Source organism: Anarhichas minor, unplaced genomic scaffold, assembly GCF_050575085.1.
Source record: "Anarhichas minor isolate MPS153535 unplaced genomic scaffold, ASM5057508v1 ptg000027l, whole genome shotgun sequence".
Lineage (NCBI taxonomy): Eukaryota > Metazoa > Chordata > Actinopteri > Perciformes > Anarhichadidae > Anarhichas > Anarhichas minor.
In genome coordinates, this window is record NW_027466473.1 from 19,419,555 (window position 1) to 19,435,847 (window position 16,293).

Consider the following 16,293-nt stretch of genomic DNA (forward strand, 5'->3'; position numbering starts at 1 on the left):
GGTGGCCGGAGAAGGAAGACACAACGTGTGAGCCGTCAGGATCATGGCTGTCCTCTGTCTGTCTGTCCGTCTTGTTATCTGTGTCTCTGACCCTCTGTGTGTGTGTATTTGCCCCAGTCAGAAGGATTGTATCATTCAGCCAGAGCAGTCCAACAGCGCACTCATAACACATTGTTCTAATTAAGGTTTACAAAAAGACAGTGGTGGAAGAAGTATTCTTTACTGGTATCAAAGTGTGAAAACACTCTACACAAGTAAAAGTCCTGCATGCAAAACTATACCTTACTTAAGTAAAAGTATTATCAGCTAAAAAACTTAAAGTACTCCAAGTAAAAGTATTCATTGTGCATTATATATGATGTTTATGGATTATTATTACTGCTGCATTAATATGTACGTTGCATTTTGCTGCTGTAGATGTTTTAAGGTTTTGCTAATTTTAACTCCTTCATGTACTCTTGGGTAATTTTATCTTCAGCAATGCATCATATTCGAAAAGATCATATGTTTGTAGCATAGCTGTGACAACCACATATCTCTAAAAAGTCTACTTTTCATGAGCTCAGAAAAACCCGTCAGCTTTGTGACGATGCATTTTTACAGCTGACCCAAGAGGCTTTTTAAGTATTTTATTTTAAAAATTCAAAATGAACATATCTGGAGATACGTCATTTTCACTGGACAGGAAGGGGATGTAAAACTTTAATGTGTAAAGTAACTAAAGCTGAGATACATGTAGTGCAGGAAAAAGTACAATATTTAAGCATACAGTTACATAAAATTTAAATAATTAAGTAAAGCACAAGTGCCTTGAATTTGTACTTAAGTACAGTAGCCTGCTTGAAAACTTCCTCCACCATTGACTGTCTGTCACATGTTTTCTTTGTTATCTCTCCTGCCAAAGGTTAAACGTGTTATTTATAGTGTGGCTCAGCAACATACAACACTGTCCCATGAAAAGTCAATATGTAGCAAGAATATCAAGTTTGTCAGAATTGAAGACAGCTAGAAAAACAGCAAACAACTGAAGTCAATAAAGAAATATTGCAGCAACAGCAATCTTTCAGATTAACTGATAAATATAACTGATACCAAAGCATTTTTTTCTAATGAGGTTGACATTTAGACTCAGACGCAACCATTGAACATTAACCGTAATGTCAATAAGCAGTCGGCACACTTTGAGGGATAGATATGCAGAGCCCTTCAGCCTCAAAGAGATATTGAGTTTGTTCAGTGGTGTTTAGAAATAACTTGAAACCCTCCGGATGTCTTCAGGCCGACTGTTGTGAGAACATGTACATTTAACTGTTTTGTTTGCTTTTTGGAAGTAAGAAATGGTTACACGATAAGATTTCCTGATTTTCATTTCAATAATTGAAATAAGTTTTGATTACATTTATTTGAATATGTATTAAAATATTCTAATATTAGTAAGTAATTGTACTTCTAATATATTTTACTGATTATACTTACATACTTTTACAACATTTTCAATGCAGGACTTTTACTTGTAACTTGTATTTTTTACAGTGTGGTACTGTTACTCAAATCCACTGCTGCATGATTTAATTAACCCATAATCATTAAAATTATAGTTTTCGCTCTTCACTGTGTGCAGTGGAGAAGTACTCAGATCTTTTACTAAATATAAGTAGTAATACCAGTGTATAAATACTCTGTTACAAGGACAAGTCCTGCATTCAAAATCTTAGGCTGCTGAGTACAAAAGTATTAGCATCAAAACATAAAGTAAAAAGTAAAAGTATTTATTATGCAAAATGAAGTGAAATATCTCAAAATTGTACTTAACAGTACTGAGTAAATGCACTCAATAACATTTCATCACAGTTCAATAGTGCATTGATAACTGTTCACGATTAAATGAACCCGTAATCATAAAGAAATGTCTCGAGTTTACGCTCTTCACTGTGCGCATGCCCGGGTAAAACATGACGTCATGTACCAATCCTTGAAAACTAGTCCCCTAATGCGGAAGTAAATAGTCGAATCAATATTCAGAGGTAAAACAATCATGTACGTTTAAAACAGTTCTTCCCAACGTTAACTCTTCTCCTACTTTAGATTCAATAATTAAATAAAAGTTTATAATCGTTTTGTAAACCCGTGATCACCGGAGTGAAGCCTACGTCATTGTCCTCACCCTCCAACGGGTCGCCGTGTCTCTCTCAACAGAAACAAGGAGGAAGTGTTCGAGCTCCCTGATCGTTGAAAACGTAATTACAGGTGAGTAAAACCAGAACTGTAGGCACATGACATGCTGAATGGTTGAATTAAACATTAGTGATACGAGATATTAGATGTTTTCCTAGCTAACGATGCTCTCTTATGATAGCTAGGGTAAAATACCGCAGCATGTTTCAGCTGTAACACCATCTGACCGTCAAATGAATGGAAAAACACAGGCATTCATTATTGTTGTTATTGTTTATTATTGTTATTACAAGACAGTGGTGTAAGAAGTAACGTTACACAGGTACTTTACTTAAGTAAAGGTAGAAATACCATGGTATCAAAAGTATAAGTACTCACTTTGCAGAATGGCTCCTTTCACAGTGTTATGCTATATTATTATAATATATTTTATAGTTTTTATCAATAACGTATATACATAATAGTATTTAATTTGTTGTACTTCATCAATGTGGAGCATTTTTAGATACTTCATGTACTACTGGGTAGATTAGTAAGTAGTATACTACAGGGTCATATGTTATATGAGGAAATTAGGAAAATACTTTCTCCACCACTGGTTGGGTCCAAGATTCATTTCACTACCTTGAACCTGAAACACCTGATTCTTCTGGCCACAACATTAACATATCATCACATTTTAGGTTTACATGTTTCTCATCCAGCTGTTACAGAACAAGAGGATCGTTCATTTGCAGAGTAACTCTTTACTAAACAGCTAATAGTCACTTTAAAGTGTCTGCAAGTTTAATGTTTAGCAGTCATATTCTTGTTGTGTGTCTGGTACCTGATTGATGTGATATGAAAGGCCCTTTCTCTGAAGTGTGAGACTTAGTGCACTTAAATACACTCTGTAGAGACGAGTACAGCGGCGCATACAAATACACTGATAAATCAGAGGATGATTTTTCCTCTCCAGGTTGTCCAGCGTCATGAGTCAGCGGACGGAGCGACGGGGGGGGATCCACGTGGACCAATCGGACCTGCTGTGCAAAAAGGGATGCGGTTATTACGGCAACGCGGGGTGGCTGGGCCTGTGCTCCAAGTGCTGGAGGGAGGAGTACCAGCGTGTGCGGCAGAAACAGATCCAGGACGACTGGGCCTTGGCAGAAAAGTGAGACCTGCTGCATTATTAACAACAACAACACCTTCACTTCCTGGGTTGAAACATTGCCCCTTACAGTGTATTGCAGTACAGTTCACCCAACTGATTGCTGGTGTTTACTCCGTTTAAAAATGTCCTTGGCTCCAGGTTGCAGCGGGAGGAGGAGGCAGCATACGCCAGCAGTCACGGAGCGCAGACACAGTCCCAGTCCACAGCACCACAACCACACCCGGGCCACGCCTCCCTGGGACCCTTCTCCAAGTTTGAGGAGAAGAAGACCAATGAGAAGACACGTAAAGTGACCACCGTTAAGAAGTTCTTCAGCCCCTCGTCACGCACCGCTCCCAAAAAAGGTACATTTAACATTGAGAGCAACTAACGAATACACTAACTGTACCAACACTTCTGAAGCTCTTTGTTTAACAGGTTATATCTACTTTGTTTAATCTGTGTGCAAAAAAGAAGAAGTGAATTTGTGGTTTTGGTAGAGTTTCGCAATGGAGCTATTTCCTCACTTGTCACTGCTGTTCTTCCTCGTCAGAAACCCCAGAGGGAAAGACACCCAGTCCGTCAATCAGCCGCCGTGCCAGCTTCGATACGGACCAGGTGACCAAAGACTTTGCAGACTTCTTGAAAAACCTCCAGAAGCCCGGCCGGGAGATCCAAAAGCAGTGCCGGGCCTTCATTGTGAACATGTCGGGCAAGAAGGTATAACGTGACATCTAGTGGCGTAAATATGGTCTTTATGATCACAGTTTTGCTGATGAGCTATTAACTTCCTGTCTGTCAGGACCTGGGTGCTGACGAGCTGTCGGAGTGCGTTCAGGATTTCTACCAGAACTTGGCCGACCGTCTGATGGGTCACTTTAAAGGTTGGTTCAGATGAATCGGAGTATGTAGTAACCACCAGATGGCAGCACGAGCAGGACCTGATTACTCTTTGTTCACCAGGCTCTTCAGAGTCTGTGGAGCAGGTGATGGACCAGGTGGAAAAGTACATAATGACTCGTCTGTACAAGAGCGTATTCTGTCCAGAAACCACTGATGATGAGAAGAAGGACTTGGCCACACAGAACAGGATAAGGTGGGCCGTGATGTTTTCATTATAATAATAATGTACATAACTGGGTCCAGTCAGATGTCTGAGAGGACTTCTCTTCATTTCTGAATGCTCCTTTTTAGGTTTGAGAAAAGTCCTCTTTACAAGTAGATGCTATTTTGTATGAAGGGTTGGTTTTGTGTTCTGGGAAGACCCAGGACACGCTGGAGAGATTACATCTCCCAGCTGGCCTGGGAACGTCTCGGGATCCCCCAGAATGAGCTGGAACATGTTGCCGGTGAGAGGGAGGTCTGGGTCAGCCTGCTTGGCCTGCTGCCACCGTGACCCGACCCCAGATAAGCGGAGGAAAATGGATGGATGGATGGGTTGGTTTTGTACATTGAGAAGCTGCACAAAGGCTCAAGTTGGACAATTTAAAAAGGGCAGAAAGAGACAAAGATCCCTCTGAGCAGCAGTTGAATAATAATAACAGAATAACTCACTAGTCATTGGTAAAAGAAACTGGAGGCGTAGCAGTAAAATGTGTGCAGATTTAAATAGGAACATGGTTATTGTTTCAGTGTCAAGTGCACAATAACACTGCCTCTAACAGGCTGCAATTAACAGGCAAACTATCCTTCAAATGTCACAATAGATTAGTATTACTGGAATATCAGCTGAACACACTATGGACAGACAAATTATAGTTTTAATCTCTTCAATCTAACCACGGAGTAGACTGCAGAGGACCTAAAGAAAAACAGATTTACTCAATATTTAGAGCTCACGTTGTGGTTCAACAACGGTCGAGGGTCACTGAGGCTTTTCTGGACTGGAAAACAAATTCAAAATCCAAGTTCTGAACAGTGTTCTCCAGTCATTTAACACTGAGGGGAGGTCGAAGTTTGAATCATTTTAATTCTATTTCAATTCTAAATATTACATTTGGTGTCTGAGCTACACTATTTTTTTTCAATCTCTGTTAAAAGAGTTATTATTGAAGGAAAGAAGAATATAACAGCTGATTACAAACTTTAACAATAATGTATATTCAGAGTTATTACTAGAAATACACACACATTCAGATTAAATTTAGTTTTGAGGAGCATTTGCTGGTTTTAGTGTTACATTTTAGTGTATGTGTGGGTTTCTAAGTACCACTGCACAATCCTCGTCTTTAATCCTCAGCGGTCTGTGAAAACCGAGTGTTAAATTATGCAGCAGCCATTATTAGCAGCACTGTCCTAGTTATTCGCATGTGAATGCACAGCGGCAGCTGTTGACTCGTTTGTCACACAGGGAGGAAGTTACCTGAAAGAAATGTGCATCGTGTGCAGTAGAATACAGCTTTCGGGCTAACTGTATGGATTCTGTGTGTTGCAGGGCGTTACACTGGGTGACCATCGAGATGCTCTGTGTGTCTATGGATGAAGAAATCCCTGAAGTCTCTGAGAATGTGGTCAAAGCGATAACAGGTCAGAGTGTGTGCTTGAACCTCTGAAACTGAACTCTCGTGGGTTTCTCCGTCTACATAAATGGAAAACAGCAAATCAATCTTCATTATAAACCATATTTGTAGTAACATCAGCTTTCTTCAGCAGCCTGCTACACAACGCAAGAGCCACAGACTTTGAACAACAACCCACGTTGGCTTTCCTGCTAAAGTCTCCTTCTTATCTAACTAAAAAATATGAACACACGTCTCGTCCTGCAGCCTAACTTTGCCGATAGGCTCAATAGCTAGTTAACTGCTCAGCTGCAGCACGTTGAACAGCGTGTAAATGTCACTTGGGTTAAATGTTGGTATTGACCTTTACTCTTCAATACCACTAAACACACGTGACATGTAGGCCACAGGTTGGTTTACTTTTCCGGCCTGATAAGGGTGTATTTTCATAAAGGTGTGCCAGCTGCAGTCAGACAGACAGGGACACGTCCGCCCAACAGGCTGAGAGGAAAAGGAGCATTTCTGATCCTCAAATATCTTTTTTCTTCTGTTAAATATCTATAATATAAAATATTGAGACATTTTAAAAAACACTTAACTTAAACCTTTTTCATGTGTAGAAGCTAGCTGACACTTTAAACACTGTGTGGCTTCCAGACAGATGCTGTACTGTGAACATAACGTTTTAACTTAAATATATTACAAGTAACTTAAACTAAGAAGTAATCATAATAAATACATTTTTACTTTCAATACATCTCAGGATTTTAGAAAGATGAACAATTCTTTTTTTAAAGCAGAACTTCTAGATTACAATATTTTGCCAGCTGAATGAAATTGTTTTCAGGATATTCAACTTTTTAACCTTCGTTCCGTTAAAATACATTTGATGTTCCACATATTTGACTCCTTTCTTTACAGGGATTGTATAACAGGTGATAATGTATGTTTTAACACTGACTTCTTGCCTCATCACTGAATATTTGGTTTGTGCGCCCCCTGGTGTTTGGAAGAATACTTCAACGAGCGACACGTTGAGCATACATGTCTTTGTGCGAGCTCGTTGCTCGCGTGCCATCTGTGGAGTCTCCTACAAAAATCAAGTTAACATTTTGATCTATAAAAGTTTTCTTACAGAGCCCAAATTAATGTCTTCAAAATGTCCTCTTTTGTCTGACCAACGGACGAAGAAAACTAGTTAATATTTAGAATAGCTGGAGCCAGTGAAATATTGGCCCTTTTGGTTAAAAAAGCCGTAAACAATGAATCAATTATAAAAATATTTTTCTGTCAATTAACTAAATAAAGGTTTTTATTTAGAAGTGACTGATGATACGCGTGTCTGTCCAACCCCTGACTTTTTTCTCGGTCTTTTCCAGACGTCATTGAGATGGACTCGAAGAGGGTTCCTCGGGACAAACTTGGGTGCATCACGAGCTGCAGCAAACAAATCTTCAGCGCCATCAGGATCACCAAGAACGAGCCGGCTTCAGCAGACGACTTTCTCCCCGCGCTCATTTACATCGTGCTCAAAGCAAACCCTCCGCGACTTCAGTCCAACATCCTGTACATCACCCGCTTCTGCAACCCCAGCAGGCTGATGACCGGAGAGGATGGATACTACTTCACCAACCTGGTCTGTTTTTTTCTTACTTAGTTTTCCCCTAAATCCCAGTCTTATGCTAAGCTAATTGACACTGGTTTAAGCCTTATTGTAAAGAATAGGCATGTTATGAGATCTTCTCATCCAACTCTAAATATTGAGGTCATCTGGCTCTAAATGACTCAGGTTGATGTGAACTTGCCGTTAAGAGTCTCATCATTTTCAGCTGCCATGTCTCCTGTGTTTTTTGTCTTTTAGTGCTGTGCAGCGGCTTTCATCGAGAAGTTGGACGCTCAGTCCCTCAACCTTTCCCCGGAGGAGTTTGAGCGCTACATGTCGGGCCAAGCCTCGCCGCGATGCAACAGCTCAGAGGGCGACTGGACCCGCGCCGAACCGCCACCGGCCCCCGTCAACCCCGTCCTGGCTCAGTTAAACCACAACCTGGAGGTGCTGTCGGGCCTGAGCAGCCGGCAGGAGACGCTGATGGAGGCCGCTCAGAGCCTGCAGGCCGACCTCCTCTCCTGGCCCGGGAGCGTGCAGCGGGAGGTGGACGACGTCCTGGCGAAATACCCTCTGGAGGTTCTGCCTCGCACCGTGTCTGCCATCGATGACAACGACGTGGACAATGACAACCTGCCACCGCCACTCACGCCCCAGGTGTTCGCTGGGTAGTGGAGTCTTCAAAAAGGGAGTAAAAACATTTCACGCACAGCAACGGTACTCCTGCTTTAATATAAAGTCAACTCATTGCCTGTGTTTTGAGCTTCATGGGAACATCCCACACACACTAACCTCCTGAATATCATGCCGAGCTTCTTGTGCACTTTAAAGCCTGGTCACACCAGTATTTATTGTTTTTAACAGATAATCACAGCGATCAACTGATTCTTTGGGGGCAATTTGAGATGCAAATTTGCACCTTTGACCGATAACAAGTCATCTAGACGGTGCCGACCTCCAGAAGAATGGAGAGAGCCGGATAGACTAAGTACTGTACTTCAGTACAGTTTTGAGGTACTTGTAGATTACTTGGGTATCGCTACTTTATACTTCTACTCCACTACATTTATTTGATAAGTTTAGTTACCTTGCAGTTTGAGATTAATTACACAGAATGTAATCAACTAATACATTATAACGCACCATTATAGGTTAAGATACCCAGCATTAAATAAAGTAATTTAAATTTATTTCACCTTTAACAGCTGCTGCATTAAAGTGATGAACACATTAATGCATCACAAACTGAAATGTCTCTTGAATGAACCGTGTGAACATCTTGTCAGTTAGCCAACTTGTTAGCACAGAGAGCATATTTAACTCTATGAAATAAAAGGGAGTAAACGGTACTGAATGCAGCTCTGAGTGGAGAAATTGCAGCTTGCTAGCGCCTTCGCGGTTTGTCACTCTGGTGTGATCGGGCCTTTATGGTTATTCTGCTCTTTCATCACAGTCGGCAACTGTGACATTTTTTAGTAACCACAGTATCTGGTTTGTCTGAACAAACAGCAAGTATAAACTCCTGTATATTGGTGATGTGTTGGTGTTTGACGTGTTATTTTGGGTTTTTATCGTGTGGTTTTTTTTTAAGCTTCTTTTTTTCCTCCAACAGAGAGGCGAGGTCCCGCCACAAAGGGACCTTAAAATATGAACGATAGTCGATGGCGAGAGACCAATAATTTTTTATCTTGTTTATCTTGTTTGTCAATTTAAAAAGAAAATTTGCACATCTCGCTGGTTTAAACACATCTTATAACGTTACACGAGCGACGTAACGTTAGTTCACTGAGCGGTTTCACACAAAATTAAATGTTAACGACAAACTGCAACTTTCTTGACTTGTAAAACTATCTTTCTAAATTGACAAACATATTTGTCTCTCGCCATTGACTCCCGTACATATTGTTTCCAAAATAAGGTCCCATGGAGGGAACAGGAAACAGGGGGACTTTGCCTCTAAATATACCGTTTTGTTGGACTTGTTAATATCACAACATGATCACATTCCTGTGTTTTTTACGTTTAATATGCGTGTGTAATATTTTGATCTGAAATCCAGCTGTAACACATTTAGAGGAAACAGAACCACTTCCCATCATCGTCAAGTATCAAATTAATTTTAAGAGGCTCTTCAGTTTTTTTTATTTTTTATCAACACTGTTTTAACGTTGTACTGTGTTTTTAGAGTCAGCTGTATTATGGCAGGCTTCCTGCACATCCACCTTCAAATGCAAAAAAGCATGTTTTATGAAAGAAAACTATGAATAATGTGTTTAAACTATTGATTCATATGGTTTTTCTGTGACGTACTGTATAATATTGGCGTTAAAACAGTCTGGTGTCTGATGCTCAACTACTGGTTTTGTTTGAGAATCTTTTTAGTGTTTAATTCAGTAACTAGCATCGAATTAAAAGCCTGTAAAATGATGTATTTCTGTAAATTACTATATTTACTAATCAGGGCCCCGTTTGGCAAATGTGGTTCCACTAATCCAGACGAACGTGATGTCGGAAAGATTAAATTATCCTGTTAATTCTAATAGATACCTTGGTTCTTTAAAGTCAGTCGTTCAATTTACTTTTTTTTAAATCTAGGATTAAGTTATTTGAATGACCAGTGTGCTCTTATTTTGAAATAAAGGCACCAGTAGAAGTAGAGTCAAAACCATGACTAGCTTTCATAATTATATTATAATATTTGGGTTGAGTGACACAGGCAGTGTACGGAAGTCAGGAAGTATTCATACAATTTGACAGATATAGTGAAATGTGAAATAAATTGAGACTAAAATCTCCCATAAAGCAGATTTATGGAACCAACTTAAACTTAAACTTGTGTGTACACAATCAAGTTAATGATGAGAATCACATTTCATCCATTTAAGTGTTTAATGACAAAAAAAACAGAGCTAAACTAAAGTGTAAATCTTCAAATGAACAACACGATACTAACGGTTAAAGGTGGACGATGGACGATGCTTATGTTGGAAAACTGTTTTTTCATTTGAGTGAAATAAAGAAGACAGTGAAATGAAACATAAATGTATCAGTGCTGGAGGAAGTATTCAGATCTTTTACCGACGTAAAAGTACGAATACCACACAGAAAACACACAAAAAATACTTGTTACAAGCCCTGCATTGAAAATGTTCCAGCATGCAAGTATAATCAGGCAAAAGTACTAAAACTATAAAAATGTACGTTGACTGCGATACTGTGATTATGTCCTCCATGTAACGATTGTTTTGTTAAAATAGTGAGAAATGGCGTCACAGTTACCCAGAGCTGAAAGTGACGCCTTATTAATTGTGTCCAACAAACAGTCTAAACCTCAACGTTATTTCTAAAACAGTACAAAGATATTAACATTAAAAGGAAAAGCAGCAAATCTTAATCTGTAAAACAATGGAAGCTGTCAGATAAATGTTGTGACGTAAAAAGTCAATCTTTTCCTCTGAGGTAGAAGTATAAAACAAGTACTTCAACTCTGTAACTAAGTACAGTACATGAGTCACTGTACTTGGATACATTCCAGCACTGGTTACTGCTGGTGAATACAGGCAACAACAGCTCAAATATGGAAAAATACACACCAGTTATAAGCAGGTAAGGAAATAACTCAGGGTGATGGTCATCAACAGGTAAACAAATCCAGGAGGCGAACGACAGGTGAGCAATGGATTACTAAAAACAACAATCCAGGAACAGGTTGAGGTTCAGATGGAGAGTGAAAGAAGAAGTTAGGCTGGTATAAATACTGTGAAGGGTAATTGGGTAATGAGGAACAGGTGAGCAGGTGGGTGTCTGGTGGGAAAGTCTGAGGGTGGATGTATGGAGAATAGCAGGAGCCTGAGTGAGTGAGAGGAGGCTGAAGACGGGATTTATAGGATTTAAAAACCTGCAAAATATTGCTGAGGGATTTCATTTTCCCACAAATAGAAAAATTCAGTGGCGGAATGTAACTAAGTATATTTACTGTAGTACTGTACAGTTTTATAGTACTTTATATGTTTTACTCCAATACATTTCAGACAGCAATAGTTATTTTTCAGATAAAGATTTTCTATTATAAAATGTATATCTTTAAAAACATACAACACATTGTTAAAGCTTAAACCAGTGTCTCTCAGCCTTTTTGATTTATAATAACAAAACAATGTGTAGTTTGGGCTCCTTGTCATGTTCCAGATGTCTATATGAAGCTAAATTTCTCCTTTAAACATCTCAGTGTCATTTAGATTACTGTTTGAGATAAAATTATCCAATACTTCACAAAATAAAACTAAAAAATCAAAGATTGGAGAAAAATCCAGACACTGAGCACAGATTTGTGTTTCAGTTTTTTCTTCTTTCCTCTCCCATTAATCATTTTACGACACCTCAGACTTTTATGGAGACCCTTTGGAGGGGCCCGACCCCTACTTTGGGAACCACTGGAGTTAATAGTTAAAACTAGCTCCACCTCGAGCGTCTACAACAGTAATATTGATGCTTCAGTATAATCTGACAGGTATCAGTCGTAGGACACATTTTTACTCCAGAATGAGAACTTTAGGTACATTTAGCTGAAAATATTTTGTTGTAAGAATTTATAAAGGATCTCAGTGCTTTCTTCCACCACTGAAGAAACACTTAAAGATGCAATAATCACATAAAACATGTCTCATTAAGTGCATAATATGCAATTTATTATTTTATACTGTTAGGTGACACGTGAGGGATTTCTGGAGACTGAAAGAGCGACTAAACTTCTCCATCGGAGGCCTCTAATGTGCAAAAGTGACAAAATGCAGTTTTTAAAGGGCCATTGTCTGAAGTCACCCAGCTGCAAACAGCAAGTCATGGCTTCTAAAGGAAATATAATAATAGTAACTAACCTCAAACAAACATTTATCATGTGAAGTATTTGTCATTGTCAGTCTTTGCATCCATCGAGACGTAAGTGTTCCTCGTAACATTACAGTATATATACAATATAAGATAAATTAGATCATGTTGATACATGCTGATATATTTCTGAGAAACCAAATAATGAAAGCTTTATACATACAGTAAGGCAGAGAAAATACAGAACTAACCTAAAAGAATTGGTATCAAACATCTGTCAAATATTCACACTGAAACAAAACAAAGAATTCAAAACATTTTATAGTATATACAAAAATACTTGTGCAAATGCCCCTAGGAATATCTTAATAGAAAAAAATAACAGGAATCTCATCAGGAGGACATCACGTTATATTTGAAACATGCACTTCCCGCAGAGGGTTTTCAGTTCAGCGGTGGGCCACAAGTCTGGATGTTTTGTTTATTTTTGGGGGATAACTGAGAGATCGCTGAGAAAAAGCGGTTCTTGGTGCAGATATTTGGTCCACTGTGCTCATTGGTCCTCGTTTTTGTACGTCAAACTCTCGCCTGTGCTCCTTAACCTCGTGTGGTCATCCCAAACGGGAGATGTACAGCACACAATAATCTCATATGGACCTCAAACTTGCCGTCTTTCTTTAAACTATCACACTTTGGACTCGCTCTCTATGTTGGTAACGTCCCCGTTCTTCTCGGTCGGCTGGCTCTTCACCTGGTTGTCCAGGCTGGTCTTGGTCTCCTTGCCCTCCCGCTCGGACTCTGGCAGCCCCTGCTGGCTCAGCCTACTGGCCAGTGACCAGGTGAGGGGCAGGCGGGCGCGGTTGGTCATATCAGCAAGCTCTTTGGCACTGCAGGCAGGTGTGTTGGTTTCGTATATATCGTGGAAGCTGTTGTAGTCCACCTCGTAGAAACCGTCCTCCAGCGTCAGGACCGGTGTGAAGCGGTAGCCCCACTTGATCTCACTGCTGACATATGAACTCCTCGCCTGGCACGTCATGCCTGGAGACACAACAATAAAGCATTAACAGTTGTGGTATAAAGAATTATTGAAACAGATTGAGCCACATTAGAGGGTCGATTCATACAAATGTACCCATGCATGTGCAGACAAACAATTGAGCTGCAGGATATTGTTATGAACCAAACTCCTGGTAAAAAAATCATTTGTTCTCTTTTCTTTTTTTGCTTCTTTGTGAGTGATATTCGGAGGGGGTGGCACCTGGTCATGAACAGGCTTTCAGGATCTGAGATGATTACCAAACATGAAAGCAGCACGACAACAAGATAAAATTGGGCTTGCTCGAGGAATGATTACAGCAAGCAAACCTGTTTCAATGAATAAATGGGCCCTTAACTATTGTTTGAAGAAAGACTTGATCAATTGTGAACCTATAATGTTCGGCTACATGACAGCTGCTAAGAGGTGTATGCTACTACTGAAAGTCTGACTTACTGGCCACACTTCAGTAATGATGGAATGAACTGTCACCATACTGTACCTCAAGAAGTGGACAATTTAAAACTTTGACCTGATGATGGTGCTCAAGGAAAAGTCAGAGGAGTTTTTACAATTCATCCTGAAGGAGGAACTAAAGTGCGTACTTGAGTTTGTGCAAATCTATCCAATAGTTATCGAGACATTTCACTCAAAACCACAAATGTCAACGTCATGGTGGCGCTGCAGGAAAGGTCAGGAGATTACCAAAGTAAGTATGATTCATTCTGGAGACAATACGTGTCTGTCTTAAAGGAAGAGTTCAGAGTTTGGTCAGGACCAAAGTGATGGATCAACTGACAGATATATATTACCATTCCTCCAGCCTGAGCGTAAATTCAAAAGAAATGATCAGGGTTGTGTATACGGGTTCATGTGGGATGAAAGGTACTGTGTAACACTGTTAAAGGTTCTCTTTGTGACATTCTGAACATTAAAAAAGCAGCAAACAACTGTTTTTTACGTGGAGATATAGTGGAGTAATGTCTACACAAGCAGCGAATGAAGTCACTCTCCCTCTGTGTGTGTGTGATCATCCGAGCTCAAGCCCTCCCTCCGCACTGCGCTTATATGGTGGTTTAGCGTCGTTTAAATCCACTGAACACATTATTGTAACATATGCATAATAACATTTGATGACACTCACCTGTGGCCTCCACCATCCCCTCTAGAATCACAACAATCTCCAGATCGTCCCTGGTCAGATGGGCTTGCGAGATCTCCCAGAAGGGGCTGTTCTGGTTTATCTCATGGCAGATGATGAGTGGCGACACCAGGAAGAGCCTGTCATCTCCCGTGTTGTAACCCACATTTATGTCCGTCTGGTTCAAAGGGATGAACTCCCCTTCCTTGGTCTGCTTGGACTTTATAAGCTTGGCTCTGATTGAAGCCTCCACGATGTGCGAGTTCCGGAGGTCTCCGACTCTGAACATCAGGCACAGCCGTCCATCTCTCATTGAGATGACCGCTTTGGTGGAAAACACTAGTGTCTCAGCCCGCTTCTTGGGCTGTGAAATCTTAACAAACATGCAACCCACCATGAAGGCGTTCACGATAGATCCCAGCACTGACTGAATCAGAAGCAGAAGGATCCCCTCGGGGCATTTGTCCGTGATGACTCTGTACCCATAACCGATGGTGGTCTCTGTCTCAATGGAGAACAGAAAAGCTGATACAAACGAATTAAGGTTATTGACACATGGAGTCCACTGGTTGTCTGATAAGTGCTCCAGGTCGCCCCGAAGGTACGCAATAAGCCACCACATGAAGCCGAAGAAGAGCCACGTCACGGTGTACACCAGGACAAAAATGAACAGGTTTAACCCCCATTTGAGATCTACCAGCGTGGTGAAAATGTCTGTCAGATAGCGGTACGTCTCTCGAACATTACCGTGACGGACGTTGCACTTCCCGTCTTTCCGGACGTACCGCTGGAACCTCTTTGCCCGTTCCTTCTCTGACAGCTGTTTAGGCAGGTCCTCACGGGCCTGCTTTGGCAACTTAGGCTTTTTGATGATGGCCGGGCTCTCCACATCCTGCTCCATGTGCTTTCTAGGTGGATTCAAGCCTTTTCAGAGAAGAAACATGGTGGTAATTAGTAGTGACAGTTAGAAAAGTGCAAGAGCAAGAGAGTATATGTACACAAGCACATGCGTACTTCAGGACAATTTGGAGTATTTCCATTTTAAGCTACTTTACACTTTTACTTCACTACGCTTTGGAGAAAAATATTGTTATGAACACTTTTACTTTTGGTACTTTAAGTATGTTTTGATTCTAATACTTTTGTACTTTTAGTAAGATTTTGAATGCAGAACTTTTACTTGTAACAGAGTAATTTTACATCGTGGTATTGGTAGTTTTACTCAAGTAAAAGATGTGAGTACCACTGATGTCAGTACATGTTCCAGTGGAAAAATAAACAATAAAACAATAAAATAAACCTGAAGCCTATTAAATACAGCAGAATAGTCATTTGACACCTCTGATGTCTTTACTGTGCACATTGCCAGAGCCGCCATCGGTGGGTTATTACCACTGGAACACACGGCTGTGTTGAAGCCGTTCTGCTCTCCGTTCACCGGAGAATATTAGGAGCTTAAGCAGGGCTGGTTTCCATGGCAACAGTCTACCGAAGTACTCACGATACAGCAGGAATGTACCGGATGAGGCTGCGCACAAGCGTTGGATAACAGTTGTCTGTTTCGTGCTGTTTCAGAGGGCCGGAGAGGAGGAACAATGTGCTGGTGTATCTGCTTTGTGCATGAAGCTGCTATTTGTGAAACGATCTGGTTGTTATTTTGTAATAGTTAATAGATAAATGAATATCTGTGAATGGAAACATGAGTATACAGGCGTACAGAGCATGTTTATTATGATTATTATGGCACTGACTGTAAAGAAACTATAAAAGCCAATATAATTAATAGTACTAATGTTGTAGTTGACTCTCACAAGATGTAGCGAAGAAATTAATTAAAGCTAGTTGATATCTTTATATTAAAGTTACTAAAAAGAGTTTTAA

The 16,293-nt window shown here is 40.2% G+C and overlaps 2 protein-coding genes across 3 annotated transcripts; one reads left to right on the plus strand and one right to left on the minus strand.

Moving 5' to 3' along the window:
• Positions 1-2,102: 2,102 nt before the first annotated feature.
• rabgef1 (RAB guanine nucleotide exchange factor (GEF) 1) lies at positions 2,103-9,835 on the plus strand. The gene is made up of 9 exons (XM_076102049.1): positions 2,103-2,247; positions 3,134-3,328; positions 3,467-3,672; positions 3,861-4,027; positions 4,110-4,191; positions 4,271-4,403; positions 5,742-5,833; positions 7,185-7,441; positions 7,667-9,835. The coding sequence occupies exons 2-9, from the start codon at positions 3,147-3,149 to the stop codon at positions 8,078-8,080; spliced, it is 1,533 nt and encodes a 510-aa protein (XP_075958164.1). The 5' UTR covers positions 2,103-2,247; positions 3,134-3,146; the 3' UTR covers positions 8,081-9,835.
• Positions 9,836-12,920: 3,085 nt separating this feature from the next.
• On the minus strand, positions 12,921-15,313 carry LOC142960275 (G protein-activated inward rectifier potassium channel 2-like). Of its 2 annotated transcripts, XM_076102051.1 has the most exons (3): positions 14,416-15,313; positions 13,033-13,273; positions 12,921-12,978 (listed from the first exon to the last, which is right to left on the minus strand). In XM_076102051.1, the coding sequence occupies exons 1-3, from the start codon at positions 15,311-15,313 to the stop codon at positions 12,921-12,923; spliced, it is 1,197 nt and encodes a 398-aa protein (XP_075958166.1). The 2 variants fall into 2 exon arrangements, with proteins under 2 accessions (XP_075958166.1, XP_075958165.1); XM_076102050.1 differs by having other exon boundaries at positions 12,921-13,273.
• Positions 15,314-16,293: the final 980 nt, after the last annotated feature.